The sequence below is a fragment of the Coturnix japonica genome, chromosome 19, assembly GCF_001577835.2.
Source record: "Coturnix japonica isolate 7356 chromosome 19, Coturnix japonica 2.1, whole genome shotgun sequence".
NCBI classification, from domain to species: Eukaryota; Metazoa; Chordata; class Aves; order Galliformes; family Phasianidae; genus Coturnix; species Coturnix japonica.
The window spans coordinates 5,171,699-5,193,864 of record NC_029534.1 but is presented as its reverse complement, the minus strand read 5'-3'; the positions used below and the strand labels follow the sequence as shown (position 1 = coordinate 5,193,864).

The 22,166-nt window shown below is 39.9% G+C and overlaps 1 protein-coding gene across 5 annotated transcripts in view; it reads right to left on the bottom strand.

The window, feature by feature from the left end:
• Positions 1-3,159: 3,159 nt before the first annotated feature.
• Positions 3,160-22,166, bottom strand: part of SPECC1 (sperm antigen with calponin homology and coiled-coil domains 1) — a 77,474-nt gene continuing 58,467 nt past the window's right edge. For all 5 annotated transcript variants that reach the window (XM_015880687.2, XM_015880686.2, XM_015880688.2 and 2 more), the window contains 5 exons: positions 19,445-19,595; positions 18,176-18,278; positions 6,259-6,375; positions 5,849-5,908; positions 3,160-5,060 (listed from right to left, as the gene is read on the bottom strand). In XM_015880687.2, the coding sequence (XP_015736173.1) occupies positions 4,971-5,060; positions 5,849-5,908; positions 6,259-6,375; positions 18,176-18,278; positions 19,445-19,595 (521 nt within the window). In that variant the 3' untranslated portion in view covers positions 3,160-4,970. The remainder of the gene's footprint in view (positions 5,061-5,848; positions 5,909-6,258; positions 6,376-18,175; positions 18,279-19,444; positions 19,596-22,166) is intronic.

Genomic DNA, 22,166 nt, shown 5'->3' with positions numbered 1-22,166 from the left:
ATCTTCTGAAAGGCATCCAAATGCATCTACTTAAAAAATGGAAATTGATGTATTTATGAAATGAAGCCTCTGATCAAATTTTCTCTGCTACCAGTGTAGGAGAAACAATGAACCATGAGGATGTTTTAAAACCTCTCCTGGGAGCTCTGCTTCCCAGCAGTCTGCGGATGAATCAGATTTGTATGTAGATATTTGAAACATTACAAAAACATCAGAAACAGAAAAAGATTTATTAGAAATATTACTTTTTTTTTTTTTTTTTCCATCATACATTTCAATAATGTTAATCTTTAAATATTAGCATGTCCGAATCTGGCAATGCCTAGTATATACATTCTAATGTGCTCTTTGTATAAATTAGATCACGATGTAACATCTGTATCCAATAGAGAAAGCTAAAAGAACTTGACCGTTAGAGATGATGATGCCACATGACAGACTCAAGTCTGGACCAATAATCAATAAAAACATTGTGTCCAGCACCACCCAATGGAACTTGGCACACGTGCAAGTTAAAAATGTAGAGACCATCCATTGTGAGAAATGGTAATTAAGTTATAAACTTGTTCCTACACAGCATTGGTGGGTGAGTCTAAATGGCACTGGAGTTGATAAAAAAACACCAGAGTCTAGCATAGTAGAAGTTATTGCTGGGTTTAAAAATGCATCTTAATGCTCGGTGCCCTGAGTCTTCTTAGGCAAAAGCCCTCTTCTGACAGGAAAATGCATAATCTCATCCCATACAGACTCTGCATGTAATCAGATACACAAGGTGCAGCTTTGCAAACAGCTGGTCCCATCAGATACTTCTGAATGGAAGCCCTGGTACCATAAGCAGAGAAAGATGAGGGAGGTGCAAACAACCTATAATCAGATGAGCCAACATGCTCTTCTTGTCATTGCTAAGGAAGTGAAGCCAGAAGCTGGACTTTGAAGAGCTCCGGGTCAGGAATCAAATAGGGCAGAACCAATCCTTCTGCCAGCATTCACCTATTTGTTTTGGACAGAAAACTCACAAATACTGCACACACAGAACAAGAAAAATCATACAGAAAGCCTGAAAAAAGAGAGAAAAGAAAAAAGAAACCTGACAAAACTCAAGAAGCAGAATGTATCTCACTGAGTGGAAACCTGCTGAAGTCAAAAATGAGTCTGCTTCATATATTTGCCTTTTTGCAGCACAAGGAAAACAGTGAATCTTTGGCTCTTAGACATTCCCATGAATATCACAGTCACAGGAAGGAAAACCTGGCAAATGCAGTGAGCTCTGGGTTCTCTTCCCTCTTCATCTTCTGAGGGCCATCCCAGGCTGCACTCTTAGGGGAAACGCCACTCAAGATGGCAGTCAGTCAGGACTCTCAAGCTGAAATCCTACAAACATCCTCATCCTTTGCTGTCCATACAGACACAGGTATTTATTTTCCACCTTGTTCCCTCTCTCCTCACATACTGGACTTTCACTCCAGGCAGTTTCATTGCTTGCTTTCAGAAACAGCTCGTCAGCCCTTCTAGAAAACCTTAGCGAGCTGACTCTTGACTCTCTTCTCAGCTCCTCTGTACCTTCCTAAGTCATGATATACTACAAATCACCTCAAATTCTGGAAGTCAGATCACTTTCCTCACGTTTAATTCCCTTTCCTCTAGCAGCTGTAGTGAAACAATCACACAATACAATATCCCTCCTTGGAACTCCACTGAAATCCCCATCCTAAACATTTCTTCTCACATGCTCAACCAAAATCAGCTTTACGATTTCTTGGAGTCTGACCGACTACCCAAGGACACAAATAAATGCAGTTATGTTTTAGAACTACTGTACATTTAAGGAGCACGCGGTAAAGAAATTCCATCTGCTTGCATCAGGGAAAAAAATCTATTCCTCCTAAGAGCCAAAACCAGAGAGGATTTAGGTAGTTTAGTCAAGGTGCTGCTGATACCATCCATATCACATCATCATGTGTTCCAATTCAGCAATTTTCAGAGATATTCCTATACACTGTAGCTTATTTTAATAAGTCCTGCAATGTTAATGGCGGCTAGAACTTTAATTTTTCAATTGAACCTATAAACCCAATTCCTCACCTCAGAAAATAACCTGGAAGAGTATCTCAATTGTCAGCACTTCAAAGGGAGATATTTTGCAGGTTTGAAAGCTGGAAAGTAACATAAAGCAAATGGTAAAATTAATGTCTTGCTCTCTACAGACAGACAAGTCCTTGTTCCAACTCCCAGGTAAGGGAACATGTTCTTATGAATACACCATTAGAAATATGTGGGAGTTTGGACTATGCTGATGGGGGAGGCACAAGAAAATAAGCTGCAAAGAGACAAAAAACAGTGCTTTGTAAAATTGATTTAAAAATCAAAAGCCACCAGATCAAGCAGCAGAATGCTTCGTAAAGCTGGTAAGTCCTGGGGAAACAGATTAGAATAAGTGTCAGAACAGTGCTTGAAGCAAATGAAACTGACATTAGATAACGTATGTATGTAGCTTACATCTGGACAGCTACACAGAACACATGCACTTCCAGTGATCAGAGGGTTAAGATGATCTTTCTTTTCTGGATCACGTGGAGCCCCCTGACTTTGAAATGTTTTCCAGACTCTGGGAATGAAAACAGTTTTTGTCATCTCTCCAAGTGCCTGATCCAAAGCCCACTGAGGAATATGGAATTTTCTGTGTTGACTTCACTATGCTTTGAACTACAGCCTGTTGGTGAGTTGGGATCTCTGCCAATGGATACCTCAAGGGAAAAGAGCCTGCTGTGTCCACAAGGCAAAGGAGCTGTGCAGCGTGGCTCCCTTCCTAAACAAAATCTGCTTAGCAACTATTTTTCTCTTCTATCTTATCGCATAACAGGAAACTTATATTTGAGAACATTTAGAGCAATGCATCCTCTGCTCTCTAGGGATGTCAGAGTGTATGCTGAAAATTACTGCAGACTTAATTTAATCTAGAAAGCACTCTCTTGCAAGGAAGGAACTCTGCCCAAGCACTCAAAATCACTTTCTCACAGTATAGCGTGACACCAAAGAGTTCAAGGGCACTGTGAGTGTGTGCCACTTTTTATCACGTGGACACTCAAAAGATTGGAATCAGAATTTCCTGAGGGTGATGGATTAGAATAAGTGTCAAACTGGAACTCAGAGCAAGTGCTGTTTTCTTCTTCCTGTGAAACAGGCATACTCTGTATTCTTCCAGCTTCCTTTCTGTTCAAGGCACTCACTGACCTTGGCTGCTCTCATCTATCCCCTAAATCTTGATTTTTCTGTGAGAAAACCAAAGTCTGAAATAGTTTATTTGCTAATTAAATAATATAAAATTAAAAAAAAACCAACAAATAAACAAACTCAATGAAGTACCATGGGGAAGCCAGAGGCTGAGATCAGGCACCTGCAGAGCCCCAGAAAAATCATGTTTCTTCTGTGAAATCATCTATTTCCATTTCATGAGCTCTTTTCAAGTGCTGAGAGCAGCAAGCATACACTATTAACTTTTGTAAGAGAAAAATGATCCCTAGCTGCCTATGATTAACATTCATGAAGCATCAGGTCTGGGTCACAGGGTTAAATGCACTAACTAAACAACTCCTTTCTTCTAGCAGCATAATCTAAAGCGGGTAGCAGCCTTCTGTGAGATCCTGCACAGCACAGTCTCTAAGATCTGCTCCTAGAACAAATTAAGCAGCCTTTAATTGAGTTTTATCCTTTCACCATTGGAGATGACATAAAATTTAACTTCATGGGCTGAAATAAGAGAAACAGTAAATTAAACAGCATACTTTGGACATCTTGCTAATAGTATTACTGAGCTGAAAGGTTATTCTCTGGCGCCTTAAAGATATTCAAGAAACCAAGAGGGGAACACAGTAATGTACTGCGATTTGCAGAGTGGAATTCTAACTTCTATTGTTACCAATACATTACTGTGGTCCTTTACAGGGTAACAGAACTTCTAAGCATCTAACAGTGCCCTGTGGACTACATTTCATCTCAAATGGCATAAGTTGTGTCAAGATTTATGCTCTTATCCAGAATTTACTTATTAGTGCTGATTATTAAAGATCAGTTGCAGAAAAGAGAAGTTGCTGCACTCAGTTCACAAAAACATGAACTACTGAGATGTCAATATGCTGCTTAGAGCATCACCACCTGATTACTGGCACCTCGTAAGCTAGAGCTAGTAACTTGCATTTGCAATATTCCTATGCTAACAGTGTCTGGATAGACAGCTGTGAAACAAAGCTCCATCTTCCTTTAAGAGTCAAGGTATAGTAATGAAACTGTTGTAATAAAGCTGTTTTCCTCTGAGACAACATCTGTTTGATCTGAAATGGAGTCGCAGCAAGTAACAGTATCTTCTAGAGATCTCTCACTAAATGCTGGTGGAACAAAGCATGGTTTCCAAGTTACAAATGATGGTGTTGTTATCCTAGTGGATAAGCTATGGCAAAAACAACTAGCAGACTGGTTGATGTGTGAGAATAACTCAGGTTAAGGTTCTACACACATGCATTTATCATGGCATCTCATAAAATACACGAAGGGAAGAAAACAAAATGGATTTGGGATGAGTTAAATATATTTGGGCAAGAAGAGCATTTTTGTGAGATTTTGTATTAGGATTAATCTCCCAGCTTCCCTTGAGTACCAGCATAGTCCACACTGATTTAAAACTTCATTCTGTGGCAGGTCTCCTGTTGGTAGAGATTGGTTTGCGGTAAACATTGTTTAGCACAAGGAATCCTCTTCTGAAACAAAACTGAAGATGAATTTGGTTTGAATAGACGGACAATGGTTGTTTATTTGGTTTTACCCCAGATGTAATCAAAACTATGGAAGAGCTTTCTTTCAAACTAAGAGCATAGGTTGTTGTGGAAAGAGGAGAAAAGGCATTTTTAAAGTGATCGAGTGCATCTGTGGCATTCTTTGTTCTCTTCCCCACTTGTGTCCACCTCTTGCTCTGCATCTCAGGTCTCAAAGTACTTGTAAATCTGGGCGACGTACTGCATCACACTCTGCCAGTCTGGCCGGTCTGTGTACATCATCTCACTGAGTTCCTGCATAGGACATATTGTCAAAATTAAGTCAAGCACCTCCACTGGGAGCATCCCTGGGTCCTCTGAGTAGCTGTTGTTACTGACCACTACCACTTCTATTCCAGAGCATGTTAAAGCCACATTACTGTATAAAAAGTCCATGGGAACAATCTAGTGGCTGACTGCAATTGTACAACTCCAGCCAAAGAAAAAACTATTGAAACACTGTACATCCTGAAAAGGTCTCTTCCATCTGCAATCAAAGATTAATTCTCTATGTAATTTCATTTTATTTAAATTACTGCTTCTTTGCATGTCCTTGGTTCTGTAATTTAGCTTATGAGCCCATAATATTTCCTCCTTCATATTAATCTTATCTTTCTTGCCATCATATTGTTGATTAAAGCAAAGGCTTTTAAAACAGTTTAACAAGAAAAATATCCTTCTGTTTCTTAAAACTCTAAAACAGAAGGAAAGAAAATGATCTAGCAGGCAGATATAGGGCTCTGCCCTTAAAAACAGGAATCATCTTCTAGAATAAGCTTCTGAGAGGAAGACGTAATCAATACCCTCAATTTTAACACCAGATGACTTCCAGAAGTTACTTTAAATTGTATTAATTCAATGACACTATAGATTTGGTTGCTGGGACTTCTCAAAGCAATGCAAACTTTCAGAGATGGTGGTGCAGCCTTCCCTAGCACACTATGAGCATTTTCAGTGCAAACTGACTGACCAGCCACATGACAACAAAAGCTTTGGAATGATGTAGGCAGCAATTCTTCCCTTGCTAAAAACAGATTACTCACCAAGCTGGGTTTGATGCCCACACTTTCGGCAGCTTGAAATGCTAACAGCAGATTTCTCTTCTGTAAAAATAAAACAAAGGTTCAAAAGGATTATCAAAGGACGATTCTGGAATTCTACTTTGTGTCTGGGACAAACAGTAAGTTTAAATAAACAGGTACACCTGGAAACTGAAAAACACCAAGTTTGGTATTTTCACAGACAAAGCAGCTAGATCAGGTCCCAGTTAAAAAACGCTACAGTCTATCTTGCTGGGTTCTTAAATGACACTTACTGCCTCTTACTGACGCTCCCACCTTTTTATTTTGTGTGAATTAATACCAAAGTCTTGGAGCACTCCATCTCCATCAAAATGGATGATGTTCACTGTACATTCAGCAGATTGTTTAGGATTAAAAACAACAAAACTTACTTTATCCTGGCTGTTGAGCTCTTGGTAGGGAATATGTGCAGGCAAATACGTGTGCAGCAGAGCACAGAAGGCCAATCCATCACTCCAGCTGCTGCTGAAGTTGGTAATATCAATATTCTGTAAGAGGAAACAAACCGTTCCTTAACAGTGCCACATTACAAATAAAAATTAAATCTACAAACAACTGTTTTTAAGCTTGAACAGGGAGGTTGGATCAGCTGACCTCCAGATGTCCCTTTCAACCTCAACCATTTTGTGATTCTGTGTATTTGCCCTCACGTTACCTTCACACAGATAGATGCTTTAATAAGAACGTGCAATTAACAAGATTCAGTTCCTTATCAAAAGCCATATCAGACTGGTAATATATAACCTAGTTCTCAAGCCCTAAAGAAAGAATGTGCTTATTTGTATGAGAGGCTCCGAATTGGCAACACCAGCAGCTGAGTGGGCAGCTTTCCAGGAGCTGGGCAGATGTGCCTGATTTGCAGAGTTGTTTGCATGAAGGCATGTCTGCATTCTGATATTCTCTGTCAATGCAGCAGCTTTCATTTGCACGTCACAGAGAACTCAGCAAGAGGCAGATAAAGAACAGGAAGTCAGAGATACAGAATTTGATCATCTATCCAAATTCACAACAGGATCCCTAAGTAGGGCTGAGGGTAGAACCAATTTTCTGGTGCTTACTATCCCTACTTCTATAGCTGCTGACAAATAAAGGTGGCAGAGTCCCTGGTAACAAGTACAAGATCCTGACGGAAGAGAAATAAACACATATTTAAACATTATTGACACACATTTCCTAACATGACAACAATCCTGAGTTTGCTCAAATAAGCAATTGCAGAAACAGATGCTTTAAAATCAGCCACCCTTAAGAACACCTTTAAAATAAAAACATTACTACCTTTCTAACTTTCTAGTATTCACTGATGGAGCCATACCAGTGTGCCCAGGAATCCTCATAGCTGGGTTTTATTGCTGTAGTTCTAACTACAAGCTTAAAATATAATAGGGATAGTGGTTAGAAAAGTTCCAAATGTTCACTTCAAAGCATGGAAGGCTCCAGGATACAACAGTGCTGCACCATCTCTCACACCATGGCAGGTGCTCAGCTACCCTGAAACTCCCTTTTAGCCATATCTTCAGTGCACTGAATGTCAGCTCTCACTCTCTGCTACTTAACTTATTTAGCTATTTTCCACCTTCTTTCAAGATTCCCCCCAAAACAAAACTTTTACTGCATTTCTCACACACAACCTCACATAGGAGCACTAAAACCCAGCTGGGAAGTGTTTCAGCATATGCTTTTCACTTCTGCCTCATTGATTAGTTGTCCAACCTGGACTTTGTCCAGTCAGGATTTCAGATTAGAAATAAATGTCTACAATAAAATATGACTCAAGAGTACAGAATATTTCAGGTTAAAATACTCTGGCAGTAATAAATCTGCAAATCTAATGAACTGAGCAAGCAGGTTAACATCAGCAGTCATTACTGCACTGAACTAGCCACCAGATTGCATTTTGGGCTAAACACATCTGTCAATGGAGATAAAAGAGACATAGTAGTTGAATACCATTGCAAGAAAAAATATTTTAGTCTGAGAACTAACCTGGCTTTGCCTAAGCCATAAAGTTGCAACAGGAAGTAAAGTTTCTGATAGAAAAAGTACATATTAATTATCAATCTGCAGCTAGTGGGAAAGGATTGACCTCTAAATTACTGAAGTGTTAAATTTACTGAGGCCAGTACGTTTTATCAGCAAACAGCCCAACACCAAGATAGGCCACAAGAATACGACATGAGAATCTTTACATGCCCAATGAAGTGGCAAAACAGGAGCACAGAAAGACCTGAGTGTGAAGTTTGCTGGGGCAGTAGTAGAGAACCGCTAATAGTGTAAGGGTAACCCAGACAAAGCTATTTCCAGGGTAGCAGCCAGGTTTCTTGTCAGAGAAAACACTCCACTCACTTCAAAGGAAAGCTCATACGTGCAGTGGGAACAATGCAAGATGGATCTAGAAGCACACAGGGAGCCTGATTGTTTGAAAGTACTCAGCATGGTTCATTTCTATGTATATTAATGTACTTGACATAAGGCAAAGCAATAAATAAATTAATAAATTAATTAATTAATAAATAAAAACAAGTCCAAACAATGTTGTTTAGAGACCATATGTATTATCTATAGCATTAGTGACATGCCAAGTCCAGCACTGAACACCTGCAAGTCATTAACCTCAGCCCCCCACCCCAGGACCAGGACCTTTGCTTGCAGATAACAGAGCACTGCAAGAGCCACCTGAGGACCCACAGGGAAATCTGTGTGATCTCTTCTCACTAAAAACAATTCCTTGTTTGTCTGAGGAAAAAACAACCACCCCATAGGATTTCACTGGATCTCTGAGTCTTCAGCAAAAAGCAACAATGACATCACATGCTCCTCATTACAGCCTCAGTATGTTAAACACTGACCCAAGACATTCCTGCCATGCAGAACCTGTGCCTGCAGCAATGGCTCTGAGTCATAATTTTCTCTGTAGGACCCAGAATTATGAATTATAAGCACAAATCAGCTTGAAGCTAAACTAGAACTCTGAGGAAGGAAGCCTGCAATAAATGTATCCTTAACATCCCTCTTCCCACCCACCCCCAGCAAACAAGCTGCCCTCCTGCCTCTCAGAACAGCACACTGGGAATGTGCCAGAGTGGCTAATCACTGATTGCAGTCCAAAGAGGACATAAACTTCAATATTGAAGACAAGTGGGGGGACACTTTAGTGGCCTTCAGCCAAAGTGGTTCTACCAAAGGAAGCACGTGAACTCCAAGCTCTGATTAGGTGAGTGCTAAACATGACCTAAGCTGTAATGCAAGAAGGGATCCTTTTAGCATGACCTAATCTGAGCAAACAGAATTCTCCAGTTCAGCTGAAATGCTCCAAATCAATGAAACATCTGGGCAGCTCCCTGGAAATATGGGTGAATTGGAAGCATGGTCAGGCCCAGTTAACATGGAGGGAAGGCACGAAAATTAAACTAAAATTAAAGACTGCATGGATTCTTCTGTAACTACAGGGTGCACCCAGAAGGCTTGGACAATTGCACACAACCATTTTAAATGGGTGGCTGCAAATCCAAAGTGATTTACCTATCACATATTTTAAATGTCAATCTATTACCAGGAAACTTCTTGATTTCTCTTACAAATCTTTTACTTATAAATGGGATATACAAAATAATGCTTCTTGATTTAAAAATAAAAAATAAAAAAATCAATCAAGAATAACTTGTAGAACAGCAATGTTATTTACTGTATAGAGATTAATTTTCTAGCCAAGATTGGAAGGGAGACCAAATGACCTTCTGTCCTCCAGGCTATATTAATATCCCCAGTTCAAGCCATTTGGGCAGCTGCAGTCTCAAATGAGGATTGCTTTAACCTCTTTGAAAGCCAGTGTTTCCATCCCCACATCTGTATTTCTAACACTTCTGTGAGACACATCAGTAAATCGTGCGCCTTATTGCTGATTGTATGAAACAATGTAAGGAAGTGGTGTCAGCTCTTTAAGGGCTATTCCATTTAGTACATTTGAACACGAGTTTGTGACTTTTTGTTTTCCCCAGGAGCACCCAGCTCTCTTACACCAGATGACTAGAATAGTCACAGGGATGATTAAAAAGCAAAACATTAACAAGTTTATCATCATTCACTAAGCACAGATTTTTTTTAGCTCCTAATAACTGCAAGTCTCTCTAAAATGAGATTTCTAAGAAGATAACAGAAAATCAGGCATGCCCCATGTTCTTCATTACCTCTGCACAATCTAATCTGATATAAATTGTCTTAGAGATACCTTTCAGAGTAGATTGTAAAGGCGCTATAAAATAATCTGTGTATTCTTCAAGCTCAGCTCTTCCTTCATGAAGTACTGAGGAGGTCTGTGACCTCTGCAAAGCAGCTTCACTCTGCCATTCTGGTTGTAAGAGATGTGCTGCAGCTGTAACTGAAGTTGTCATAAGAACAAAAGAGAAAGTGGCAGCAAATGGGAGATACTTACAGTAATAAGTGATAACATAACTACGCAACCTCCCACTTCCTTGGCTTGGAAGGTGAAATACAGCTGTAACTGACATGGATACCATCACTGTAATTGTAAATACAAATAACCACCTTAATGAGCCAAGCATCAGCTGTTCATGCTCACTGACTGTATTGCTCCCAGCACTGTGTGGACTGGAAAACATTTCACTATAATCTGTTTTTAGGTTTTCTTTTCATTGTAATATATTGAGATCAACTTTTTAGAAAGAAAGTAAATTCTGGTAAATCAAGAAAAAGCTTGAGCCACGTTGCTGGCACAGAGCACATAACACACAATGCATGTGAACTTTTCCTAGCAAATAACACAAGCTGCTCTGAATACCAATTACCCTTATGAAAACATTCTCATTATGAAGGTCACCTACTTCAAAGAACTCTCTAGAGGCCAGTAAAGTTACAGGACTTCCTACATGCCCCCTCATTGTGGGACTTAACCACCTCTTTGCAACCCAGCTTTGGGAGAGGAGGGCAGAGAGAAAGAGGTATTAGCTGTGTCAGGACAGACAGAGATGGATTACACAGCAAGGCCAGGAACTAATTAGTTCTTCGCATGCGTCTCTCTCTTCTCTTCTCTTCTCTTCTCTTCTCTTCTCTTCTCTTCTCTTCTCTTCTCTTCTCTTCTCTTCTCTTCTCTTCTCTTCTCTTCTCTCTCTTCAGTATAAATTCTATTTGTTATGCTCACCTGCTGAAAGCCAGCTCCTTTCCTGCTGCAAAGCTAACACTTGCATCACTTTTCTCACATCTCGTATAAAGGACATCACACAGCTGCAAACTGCAGAGATGAAACAGGCTGGGCTGTGTTCCTTCAGTGCCAAGGCTGCAAGAGTGAAGATGCAGCAGCACAGCTCTGATGGCCACACAGACATTCTGGGGAGGAAGGGAGGGAGGTACACACTGCCCTCTGTGTCCAAGGCAGCGGCTTAGCTACATCCTGCCGGCAGCCTGGCACAGAATTGCTAACGAGCACAGTGACTGCTCCCACAGTTATTGATAATTATCTGTATGGACAGTTCAGCCATTAGCCACATCCTGCAATTCCTGGGCAGAGGGATAGGCTGCAGACTATGATAAGCTGATGGAAAAGGATGGAAATGAGGTAGGAAGAGGTGGCAACAGCACAGAATATTGATGGAAGAAGCAACAGGGCTCAGCTCTCCCACTTAAATCCACTGTCTGGAGTTGTTCCAGCTGGTGAGCAGTCAGTTCAGTGTTTCCACTGATTGTCTCTGCATCCAGGCAACACAAGGAAAATGTCTTGGACTTTGGGATGGATAGAATGTAAATGCTATTTTTAAAATTACTCAGCAGGATAGAAAATTACGCGGGAGAGCGCTGCATGGGCATTTATTTTATCCTTCCAATCAAAAGACTTTTATTTGCTTCCAGGATAAAGACCCTTGTGTGGAAAAAAAGAAAAAGAAAATGTAGAACTCACCTCAAGTAAGTTGTCTACACTGGAGAAGCACATTTAGGAAATGGCACCACTGCAAAGGGGGCTTGCAGATGAGTAATGAAGTGGGTTATTCCCAATATGTGAAGGTTTGGGTGCTACACACATTTTCCAGACCCAGCCCTGCTTCAGCTGGGACATAAAGACAAACTGCATAGACCCAGTGTCTATCTAACTGTTCTTACGTAGAATAAGAGATGAATTATTCTGGAAAAGAATCAGGAATATCTTGAAAATTAAAACGCACTTTCCATGATTAAAACCCTTCAGTATTGGCCTGTTATCAGAGCATCTTTCCAGGCATGATTGAAACTTATCATCATCCACTGGGATAAAGACAATCTGTGTTTTTACAGCCTGGGAAATCATGGCAGTATTATGTGGCCCAAAAGGCTCAGTAGTAAAACTCCTATTACCCTATTATCAATTTTCTTTTAAACATGGGGTAGCCCCTTCTATCTCAATGGCTTTACACAAGACTCCCTTCAATTACTGCATAGATAGGAAAAGTCTCTCTGAAGCCAGCATCCTCTTCACAGAACTAAAATATTTTCTGTAATTATTAAAGAAACTCGGGCAGAAATTTAAACCAGTTCTCAGAAATACACCATGTACACAACTTCCTGTAAAACATTTCACTTCTAAATGTCAAAATGTGTTAAGCACTGTGGGTGCAGCACTATTACAAACACGTGCACCCTCTCATACCACAACAGCTCTGCTAGCGTAAGAACAAATACCACTGTACACCAGAGAAGAACTCTGATGCATCAATGACATTGGTAAATGCTAAGCCAGATAGCTTTCTCTGTTTACTCAGCAGGCTCTGCTCATACACTTCTAATCCAAAGCACGCAGCTTGGTGTAGTGGAAGGAAAATAAATCGGAATTTATGGAGGAGCTCCATACTGTTTGAAATTAATAGACGGCTGTCATTTAAATCCAGAGGTGTTTTGTTCAGAGTTGTTCTTCAGCCACGTTCATGTACAACTGGCCATGAAGGAGCATTTTGATTCTCTTCCCCACAACACACAGTCCCTGAATACAACTGCATGATGTACCAGCAGCTGAGAAATAAGCATCTTGTCTGCTTGGTCCAGCATCCACCTCCCTAATGCAAAAGCACTGACCCTCTGACCACCAGGCCAAAGTGAACTTCATACCCTCATCAGCATTTGTACATCTTTGAGAGATACTTCATATGTGCTTGACTTCGGCCAGCCAGCAAATGAATAAAAAGAAAACATGGGAAGAAGCAGGGATAATACAATGGATTAATAGCGCCTGAGAACTAAGATGATACGGAGGAAATAATGTCTGGTAGAAAAAAAGAAAAGGCATGCAAATTCCTCAGAGAAAAACAGAGCCAGAAATTCATTATAAAGGAAAGAAAAAAGGTAGCATTAGTCTGAGTTTAAAACGAATATAAAGGGACTAAAAGCTTTGTAACTGTTGCCAAGTCACCAGTCAATCAGTCTCTTGTTACAATTACTTGACAAACTGCAATCACTGACACAGCCTTTGTTTTTCTCCACACGCTTTTGCATCCCCTCTACATGGAGAACGTAATACAATGCAGACACTACTACTCTCACCTGGTCTGACATACCAGCTTCATGTAGTAAGGACACTCAGAATTACACTTAGTGACTTTTAGGTTACACTTGGAAGAAATTTGTTTCCAATTTCTGTCTCTCGAGGCTGGGATAGTTATAAGAGCAGGAATACTTCAGGATAGGCATTTTTCTTCTTTTTGAATAGCAAGCTGAAGCACATCCAAAAGGCACTTCTATTAACACAAAGACTAAGGCTGAAGTACTCAGACTCTTCTCCATATGCCATTCTGTATTTCTAGAACACCACAGGTACCCTTGGGATATTTCACAAGAGCCCTGAAACTCCCTGTGTCTGATGAAATTAAAGCTTCAGAAAACAATTCATAACTTTCCAGACAAATATTCGGGGTGGTGGGGGCACAGATTTTAGTACTTTGCTAATTTAGACCAAACAATACAATGTCAGAGAGTATTGCCCTAAAAATAGTTTCTACATACTCCTAAGAATTCTTTTTGAAACAGCACAGTGTTCTTGGAACTTAGTGCAATGTTAAGTGACTCCAAATAAGGCAGGGAAACAAATAAATCATTTTCTTCTAGCTTTGCTTGTATTTAATAGCACATTTTGTGCAGAATAATGGAAAGGAATTATTTTCTCCAGAAGCAGCAATGAAAGTTAGGTAAATACTGTGCAACTAAAGACTTTCTGCATGCTGGTGTGATTCTTCCAGAGGCGTGAAACTGGGTTGCACAGGTAGCACTGCCCTGTATGCTGTCATAAGTTAAAAAGCAATGTCTTGAATGCACAGGTAGGGAAATCGTGAAATAAAAACATCTTCAGAGGTGCTACATTCTCCTGCCTGTTCTAGAGCATTCCTTACCACCTCCTACTGCACATTCCTCTACTTAAGACAACCTCACAGATGGTTTCATTATAAAGGATGGTAGTTCTTCAAGAAGCGGATCCTGAATGGGTCCCATTAAACTCAGTTTAATATTGCTAAAACTAATTACCACGATGGTACTCTTGGAGAAAAGTCTCAGATTCTCTTTTCCTCTGTGCCATAGGACGAATGTATAGTTGCTGGAAAAAAAATGTGAAAACAGTTCTTCTAAGCAAACTGTATTTATTAACATGGCAGCAGTTGCCTCCCCAGTCTAAGGAAAGTATGTGGCAGAAACAATAATCCTGAACTCTAATGATTGTGGGTTAAGTGCCTCTTGATGTTCCATGTGTTCACAATACATCTGTGGATAGCAACAGACTTAATCTAGAGAGGCTTGGACCCTTGACAAATGGTCTCCACAGAGAGCAAATAGAACTCAAGCACTTAAATAACACCACAGTCACTAATGATATGATTATGGGAGGTGATAATGCAACAAGAATGACTTTCAGCAGCTTCCAGGAGTTACGGCTGATGGGAACGGAGCCTATTAGAAAACAGGAACCCAACTTCTGCTTCACATTGATGCTATGATGTATAACTTTAAAACAAATGAGAAAGAAAAAACACTAGACAACAGAACAAAAGCTATTTTAACATAAATGACTTACTCTCAGCAGGCTTTGTGATTGAAAGGACTTGTGGTAATTGAGCTTCAGAACCACAAAAGCAGTACTCAAGTGTGGCCATCTCATCACCCTACATTACACACCGTGATATCAGCCAGTTCACAGAGTAAGAAGGAGCAGTAATCTTTCTTCTTAGTGTTCATATATTTTTGATATCAAGTCACTGTTTGAATAATGATCTTAGGAATGACAGCAGATTAGAGTCACAGATGCTTTCATGTTTTTTCTCAGTTACTGGAAACTCACGCAATTTTGTTTTTTCTTTTTCTTTTCTTTTTTTTTCTTTTTCAAAAATAAATCAAGCTCTTCAGGCCAACATTCATTTATGTCGCACTTCACTCAACCCCCTCCAGTGTTCCACTCTTGTTTTATGAGATTGCCTCCAGGGGAACAACATACTGAAGCTAAAAGCCAAGGAATGTTCCACTGTAGTCAGTGTAAGGATATATGCCAGCAGCAGGATGTAAATTTCTATCTATAGTATAAGCCTTGTATGGATTAAAGCATTTAAAAGTGGAGCCTCACGCATTGGTCCCTAGGTCTTATCCCCAAATACTCTCCTAGGTCACTAATCCAGCTTTCCTCCAGGAATCTGGGACACGGGCAGTAGAAGCTACTGAGCATACTGGATATTCTAATTCATTTTACTTGTGTCATTTAATGAAATCTGGTATCTCCATAATATAAACAGAAAGGAATTCCCCCCTCCTCACTAGCTCACATTATAATTGTCAATATTAGATCTTGGAAGGCAATACACAGAGTCAATGGAAAAAAGAAGTTAGGCAGCTAAGCATCAAGTCTCATTTTTGCTCCTTCGACTGCATCACCGAGATGAAAATAGCTTGCATCCAAAACGACTCATGGTTCTGGGTTTCATGTGAGAAAGAATGGGACAGAATATACAGGAACTTGCACAGATGATACCTAACAGACGAGGATATTATGCACAGAGAAGAGTCGTGCATGTGATCAGGGTTCTGCTTGCTAGAGTTCATTACTTCATTCTCATCAGTGCTGCAGCTAAGGCAGGAAGGAGGATGATGTTCTTTACTCCACTCCGGTGCTTTGTACTCAAAAATGAAAAAAACCTCCCTGTGGAGCTTAATATCAGACTTATCATATGAGTGCAAGGGTCAGGGAAAAGCCAGTTCAAGAAAAGTCAGTGAATACACCACAGAGGTCAAGATGGAAACAAAAATCTGAGGAAGAACGTCCAAGAGATAATGCTTTGAAATGAAGCAGTAAGGATAGAGAGGCAAGACTCTCACCATAAATCACTGAATTGTTTATCCTTTGGTACATTTGATTTCAATTTCTACTCTGAAATGTTATGCTATGAGCAATAAGGCCACCCCCTGCATCACAAGCTGAACTTCTCAGGCTCTCCTGGCTTACAGTGTTTGCCAGCACCATACCCGTTCTTTCTGAAAACTGCTGAAGTCTCACTCTGCTGCATTAGAAATGGCAGTGACGCAGGACAGGCACAGACACAAGAAGAGTCTCATCAGAGCAGGAGTCAAAATGACAAAGCTTTTCTTCCTGAAATGTCATCTGGACATCAAGCAGCTACACATAAAGCAGAGGCATGCATTGTCCTCTGAACCACGGACATACTTTCCTCCAGAGGCTAATACCAAAAGGAAAAACAAATAGACTGCCTTGCATACCTCCTGTGTGGCCTGCTATCTGATACACAGTGAGCTCCACCACTTGGGTTCAGCAAAGAAAAACAAAACTCCTTTTCTACTTTGTCACAGAGGGAATACTTGTCACCCTACTTACCAGACTGGTACCTACAGCACCAGGCCTGTGTATTCACAAAGCCACTCAATAAAGTATTGCCTTTAATCCTACCTGGGTGTAACTATACAAAGGAAACTACAGACTGCCTCTCTCTGATGAGTTCGATTGTTTTAAGAGAAGTAGAGGAAGCTCACTATTATCTGACATTCAAAACAAAACAAAAGCAAAGACAACACCATCAGGAGAGAGTCTAACCCGAGAGATGGTCTTTCTAGCTTAATACAAGCTAGACTTGGAAAAGCTGCATTTCTCTAATCATTTTCTGAATACTGGATGGAAATATTCCCCCAGTATGTTCTAATCCAAGACCAGGAGAATTTCAGATGAGATACAAATTCAACAGAGTAGAGGATGCAACATTGCAGGACAGTGCTAAGGCCTTGCAGGCAGATTCACATGATTGGAGGCTAATCTAACACTGGCTTGTAAGGTGTGTCTGAAGTCAATAGCTTTCTCTGATGATTGTCCTTCTATGAAGTTCATGCAAATCAGGTAAATATGCCAGTGCTAAGAAACAACTTGAACTTCTATAGATTGGCTTATTGAAGGGAAAGCTACTGTCTTTTCTTCCAGTCCTGTGCCCCCTGTAGCTAATGCTTCATAAAGAGATGTTGTGAAGAAAAAAAAAACAAAACCTTATTATTTACTTTAAAAGTTGGACTCTGCTTTTATTAAAGACGTGCTCCAGGGTGCATATCATGTGGTGAAAACCGCTTTTGTCTTCTGTTCTAAGTAACAAACAATATTTTTCTTAAGAAAAAAAATAATAAATCTCAACATTATATCAAACCAAGACTGTCCTGCGCAGCCAGCATATAGGACAGGGTGAACTGGTGTCTAAAACTGCCTTCTCCAGCTCAGTTACAAGCAGTCAATAGCCTAAGTCATCTGTACACAAACATGGACCTGAGCACAGCAAAGGCTATACAAGAACTGGACAAAATTAATACCTGTTTTGCAGTGAAAAATCACTCCACAAAGAAATTACACATTCTCAAGCAGTCAAAACTCGCTTTGCAGAATTCTGTTGAATTGCAGCAGATGTGAAAGAGTGGCGTCTGAAAGTGCAATTTTGTCAAGGCCTCACAAGTAAATACATACTTTTTTTAACACACAACAACGTGTTAAAGTGCCATTTCAAAAACTGGTAGCAAATTGAAGCTGCTGCTCATCTACTCTAATTCTGAACATCACTTGTCTTTGATGCAGGAATCATTTTGCCTTGAACAACTTACAGCAGTGTAATACCAGGGATTGCAATGTTAAAGAAATCTGAAGGAAAAGGACAGAAACCTCCAGCAGAGATAACCATGTGACAATCCGCAGACTGAAATGCATATATTCTTTGAAATGACATTGCTTACTTCACGCAGAGAACAACAAAAAAATCACAAACTACTTTCCAGAAAGAAGTACAAATGTACCTGGTAGCCCTCGGTCTTCTTTTGGCACCATTTTAACAGAGCATTCCTCTTTGAACCACCATACTCCCGGGCTAGGGCTGCCAATGGGTCCTTTCTCTCCACGCTAATCCAAGGGAGCGTACGGGAAAAGAAGACAAATATGTTTTAAGTCTCTCTCTCTTTTTTTTTTTTTCCTGCTGGTGTATAAATAGAATCATAGGGATTGGAAGGGACCTTTGGAGATTACTGAGTCCAGTTTCCCTGTTAAAGCAGGTTCCCTATAGTAGGCTGAGCAGAAAAGTGCTGAAGTGGGTCTAGAAGATCCCCAAGGTATGCAGGGGGTCTGATGATTCTCTAGCTAGATCTCAGCTCAGGGTCTCCCTGCACATAAACTCGACCCACCAACTTGGGTTTGAGGTAAAAATGGGGGAGGCTTCATGACAGAAGGGCTGGGGTCAGAAGGGACCTTAAGGATTATCCAAGCTCAAAAGCCCTGTTTCAGGCTGGGTTACCACCCGCTCAGTCAGGTTGTACATGGCTCCATCAAACTTGACCTTGAACATGTGGAAGGAGGATTGTTTGCTCTTCCCCATGTGAATCTCGTACCCCTGTACCTAAAAACTAATCAGTGACTTGTGTGATTCATATCACACAAATAATACCCATATGATAAAATAGGAAGGCAGCACAGAACCTAAACAGAAACCAAACTGTAGTAGCCTTCAGAGCATACATTCTTCTTAAAGAATCTGTAACAGCCAATTTGCATCCAATTGAGGTGCTACAGAACAAACACTTGATTAAAATGAAATATCTGCAATCCTTATTGCTGTCAAGGCTTAGAGGATTGTTCCAGGCCAACAATCAAAATCTGCATAGTCTCTATCCTACAGCTTTTACTTTTGGGAATAATGGTGGAGATCAGAGGAAAATGATGTGTCTGGCTCTCCCGTAGGCCTCAAAGCTTTTAGCTTTTAACTCACTATAATGCGCAAAGCTACAGTAAGATAATGATGGTATTCTGGCATACAACTAAATGGCTCCTGAAAACTTGTTATCCTCATTTTGTCATGATTGCTCATCTTACAGATAATTGTTTTTACTATAGTCTGAATTTTGAAATTTGAATCTGGTATAGTTTATACAGTCTGGTAATTCAGAACTAGACAGAGTAGCCAGCAGGCTTTCTGCTGGAGACAGGAGTCTATTAATTACAATATCAATCTTGGTTCCAGATAATATGTCAGATCTTTCCAGTGTCCTGTTTTTCCCAGGAGAATTAGCTGGTACCTGAGTTTGCTCTGGGGTTTCAAGCTGCTGGGGGTAGAGTTAAGCATTCTGCTGCTGAAGGCCATAGGGGGTTTGCTCAGGGATTCCAGGGAGGGGCTTTTACGGAGGTAATGGTCCGGTTTCAGCTCTTCATTTCTCCCCTTCAGAAGGTCTGTGGGAATTAAAAAAAAGAGGAAAAAAAAAGCTGCCAGCTTGCAGTCTAAGGAATTTGATTAATCACTGTCCTGCCACCCAGCACACAATATGCAGTCTGTTGTTTTGATTCTAAACAAATGTACTCATTTGTTCATTAAACACACATGGGGCTAGGAAACCTTGAGCAGATTAGAGGTGATCATAACAAGGAACGGCTTTGATGACTTCAACAATACGGACTGCCTGGTTTCCTGTGATTGATACTCCTGCTGGGGGGTAGGGGACTCAGGTGAATGAGGGGAAATACCAAAATCTACAAACTGAAGGGTTCAAAAGCTGATTACCAGATATCTTCACCAGAGGTCTGACAAACCCTAGTATAATACTTGCTTTTCCCTGCCACTAGCAGACATGTAACATGAAGGCCTCTTGCCTCCTGAATGCAACCAGCTCAAAGCAGGAGTAAAAGGTATTTATTAGCACATGATGCTTGCCTTTTCCTACATAATATGAGTTTGGGAGCTCTGAATGTGTTCGTAGGAAATGCACCTGTATTATTATTATTTACATATTTTGTGCGTTTCTACATATTATATATTGTCTTTATGATATGCTTATAGATATAAAATCAACAAAATTAGTAGATGTGGAATCCAAAGTTGGTACGTTTTCAAACAGAAGCCAAGGAGATCACAGAAATCCAGTTATCTCCATGCCTCTCAATTATCAAGTAGAGTAATGGATAACATTGGGAAACCTGATGTTTTCTGTAGACAAACTGTCAACAAGCCAGTTGAGTTGTTATCAAAAATTAAGTGAATGCAGATCATTTAATGTTCTCTCTTCCTTTTCAGTTACTTTCAGTGTACTATCACTGCATCAGTCCTAAATTTATTTTCAGCAGAAGTGTTACAGCATTTGCTAGTCAAGCACATTGTTCCAGATGGCTCTGAAACCTTTTTAAACTTTAGAATATTCTGTTTAGAGGAACAGATCTACAACAAAGGGCATATCGATAAATAAAACCCAAATATTATGAGGAGGAATGAAGGTTTCTCACTAGCCTGCAAGGAAGTGCACTGTTAAACTGTCATTAGCATAATTGAGCTTGGCTAATGGCATGATCCAAATAGGAAGTGCTGAGCCAACCATTCAGGATGCATTCAAGCATAGTGCAAGAAAGAAAAGGATGGCTCCCAGACAGGAATAAAAGCTATTGGAAGCACATAGCTACAAAGAAAAGAAGGAGAAGATGAGGGCATATAAGGAGCAATTTGGAAAAATAAATGTGATAATAATCGTATGAAAAATATGCAATATGATTATGGAAAAATATCACATCCTGTTAGCGTGATCAGTTCGCATGAATTAAAACAAACTTTGTGGTTACTGGCTTAAATTATACAGCAGTGCCTGAAGTGGGGCATGCAATGCTATCCAGCTCTGTACTTTGCGTCTCACTTGCATGAATAATAAACTTCCTCTGACTTGCTTAGTGCTGCTAGAAACTCCTGGACATAATCAGTCAACTTCTGATTCTAACTGCAAGGATCATACTCATAGATCATCTCTCTCTGCAAAGTAATCTACTATCCAGTTCAACCATATAACATTTGGGTCAGATTAAGGACATCACAGGACACTGCTGTAATATTAGTCAGATAGAATCAGCCAGAAGATTATTATTATGGAGACTACTTCAACTCTGAATTTCCTTGGGGATATTTTTTAATTCAGTCTTGTTTGCATAGGTCTTGGATCAACTGCCTTCTAGGATTATTTAGATTGGAACCAGAGCTATTACAACTTTATAGTGAGAAAGCATTTGCAATGAATTACTGGGGCTAAATCAAATCCAGGTACAAAGAGAAGCAATAGACATAGGAACTCATTAAAGTAAGTGACCATAAATTTTAACATACAATAGTTAATAAAATGTCTGTTGATTTCAACAGATCTCCATAGAACAATTGTTTATAGGTAATAACAGCAATTATCCACATCCTGTACTGGGATATTTATTATTAAGGACTCAAAATACATCACAGTTGACAAACTGCTTCATTGTGGAATAAAATGATAGAAATTTTAAGAGTCTTACATTCTACGTAGGATCAGAGCATATTTTCATGCAAGATATCTTCTGGAAATCATTTGATACATATAAGTAAACTATTTGTTCCACTAATAACCTCTGTTCGATTATCATTTACTCATACAGAAGCTGGTAGCACAGACAAGATGTTATTTATGTTGCCATCCCTATAAACTGTCTTGCTGTTCAGATCCCGTGTCTCTTCATTTTTGAATGGAGGAAAGGGCAATTTACCAAATTATCTGAAGAGTTTAAAAATGAAGGCGGGCTCCAATTTCTCCCATGTTAGCAAACTTACTGCAGAAAATTCAATCTACCATTGAAGAAGTTGTGACTGATCCTTTTTTCTCTCCCTGTAGTTTCAATTTGACTACACGAATATAATATTTCATCTGTCCTTGCAGATTCAGTCATCTATTGGTACCAACTTCAATTCCAGTGCAATAACTAAATTCAAGACTAGATAAGCAAAATAAAGGGCCCCAGAGAAAA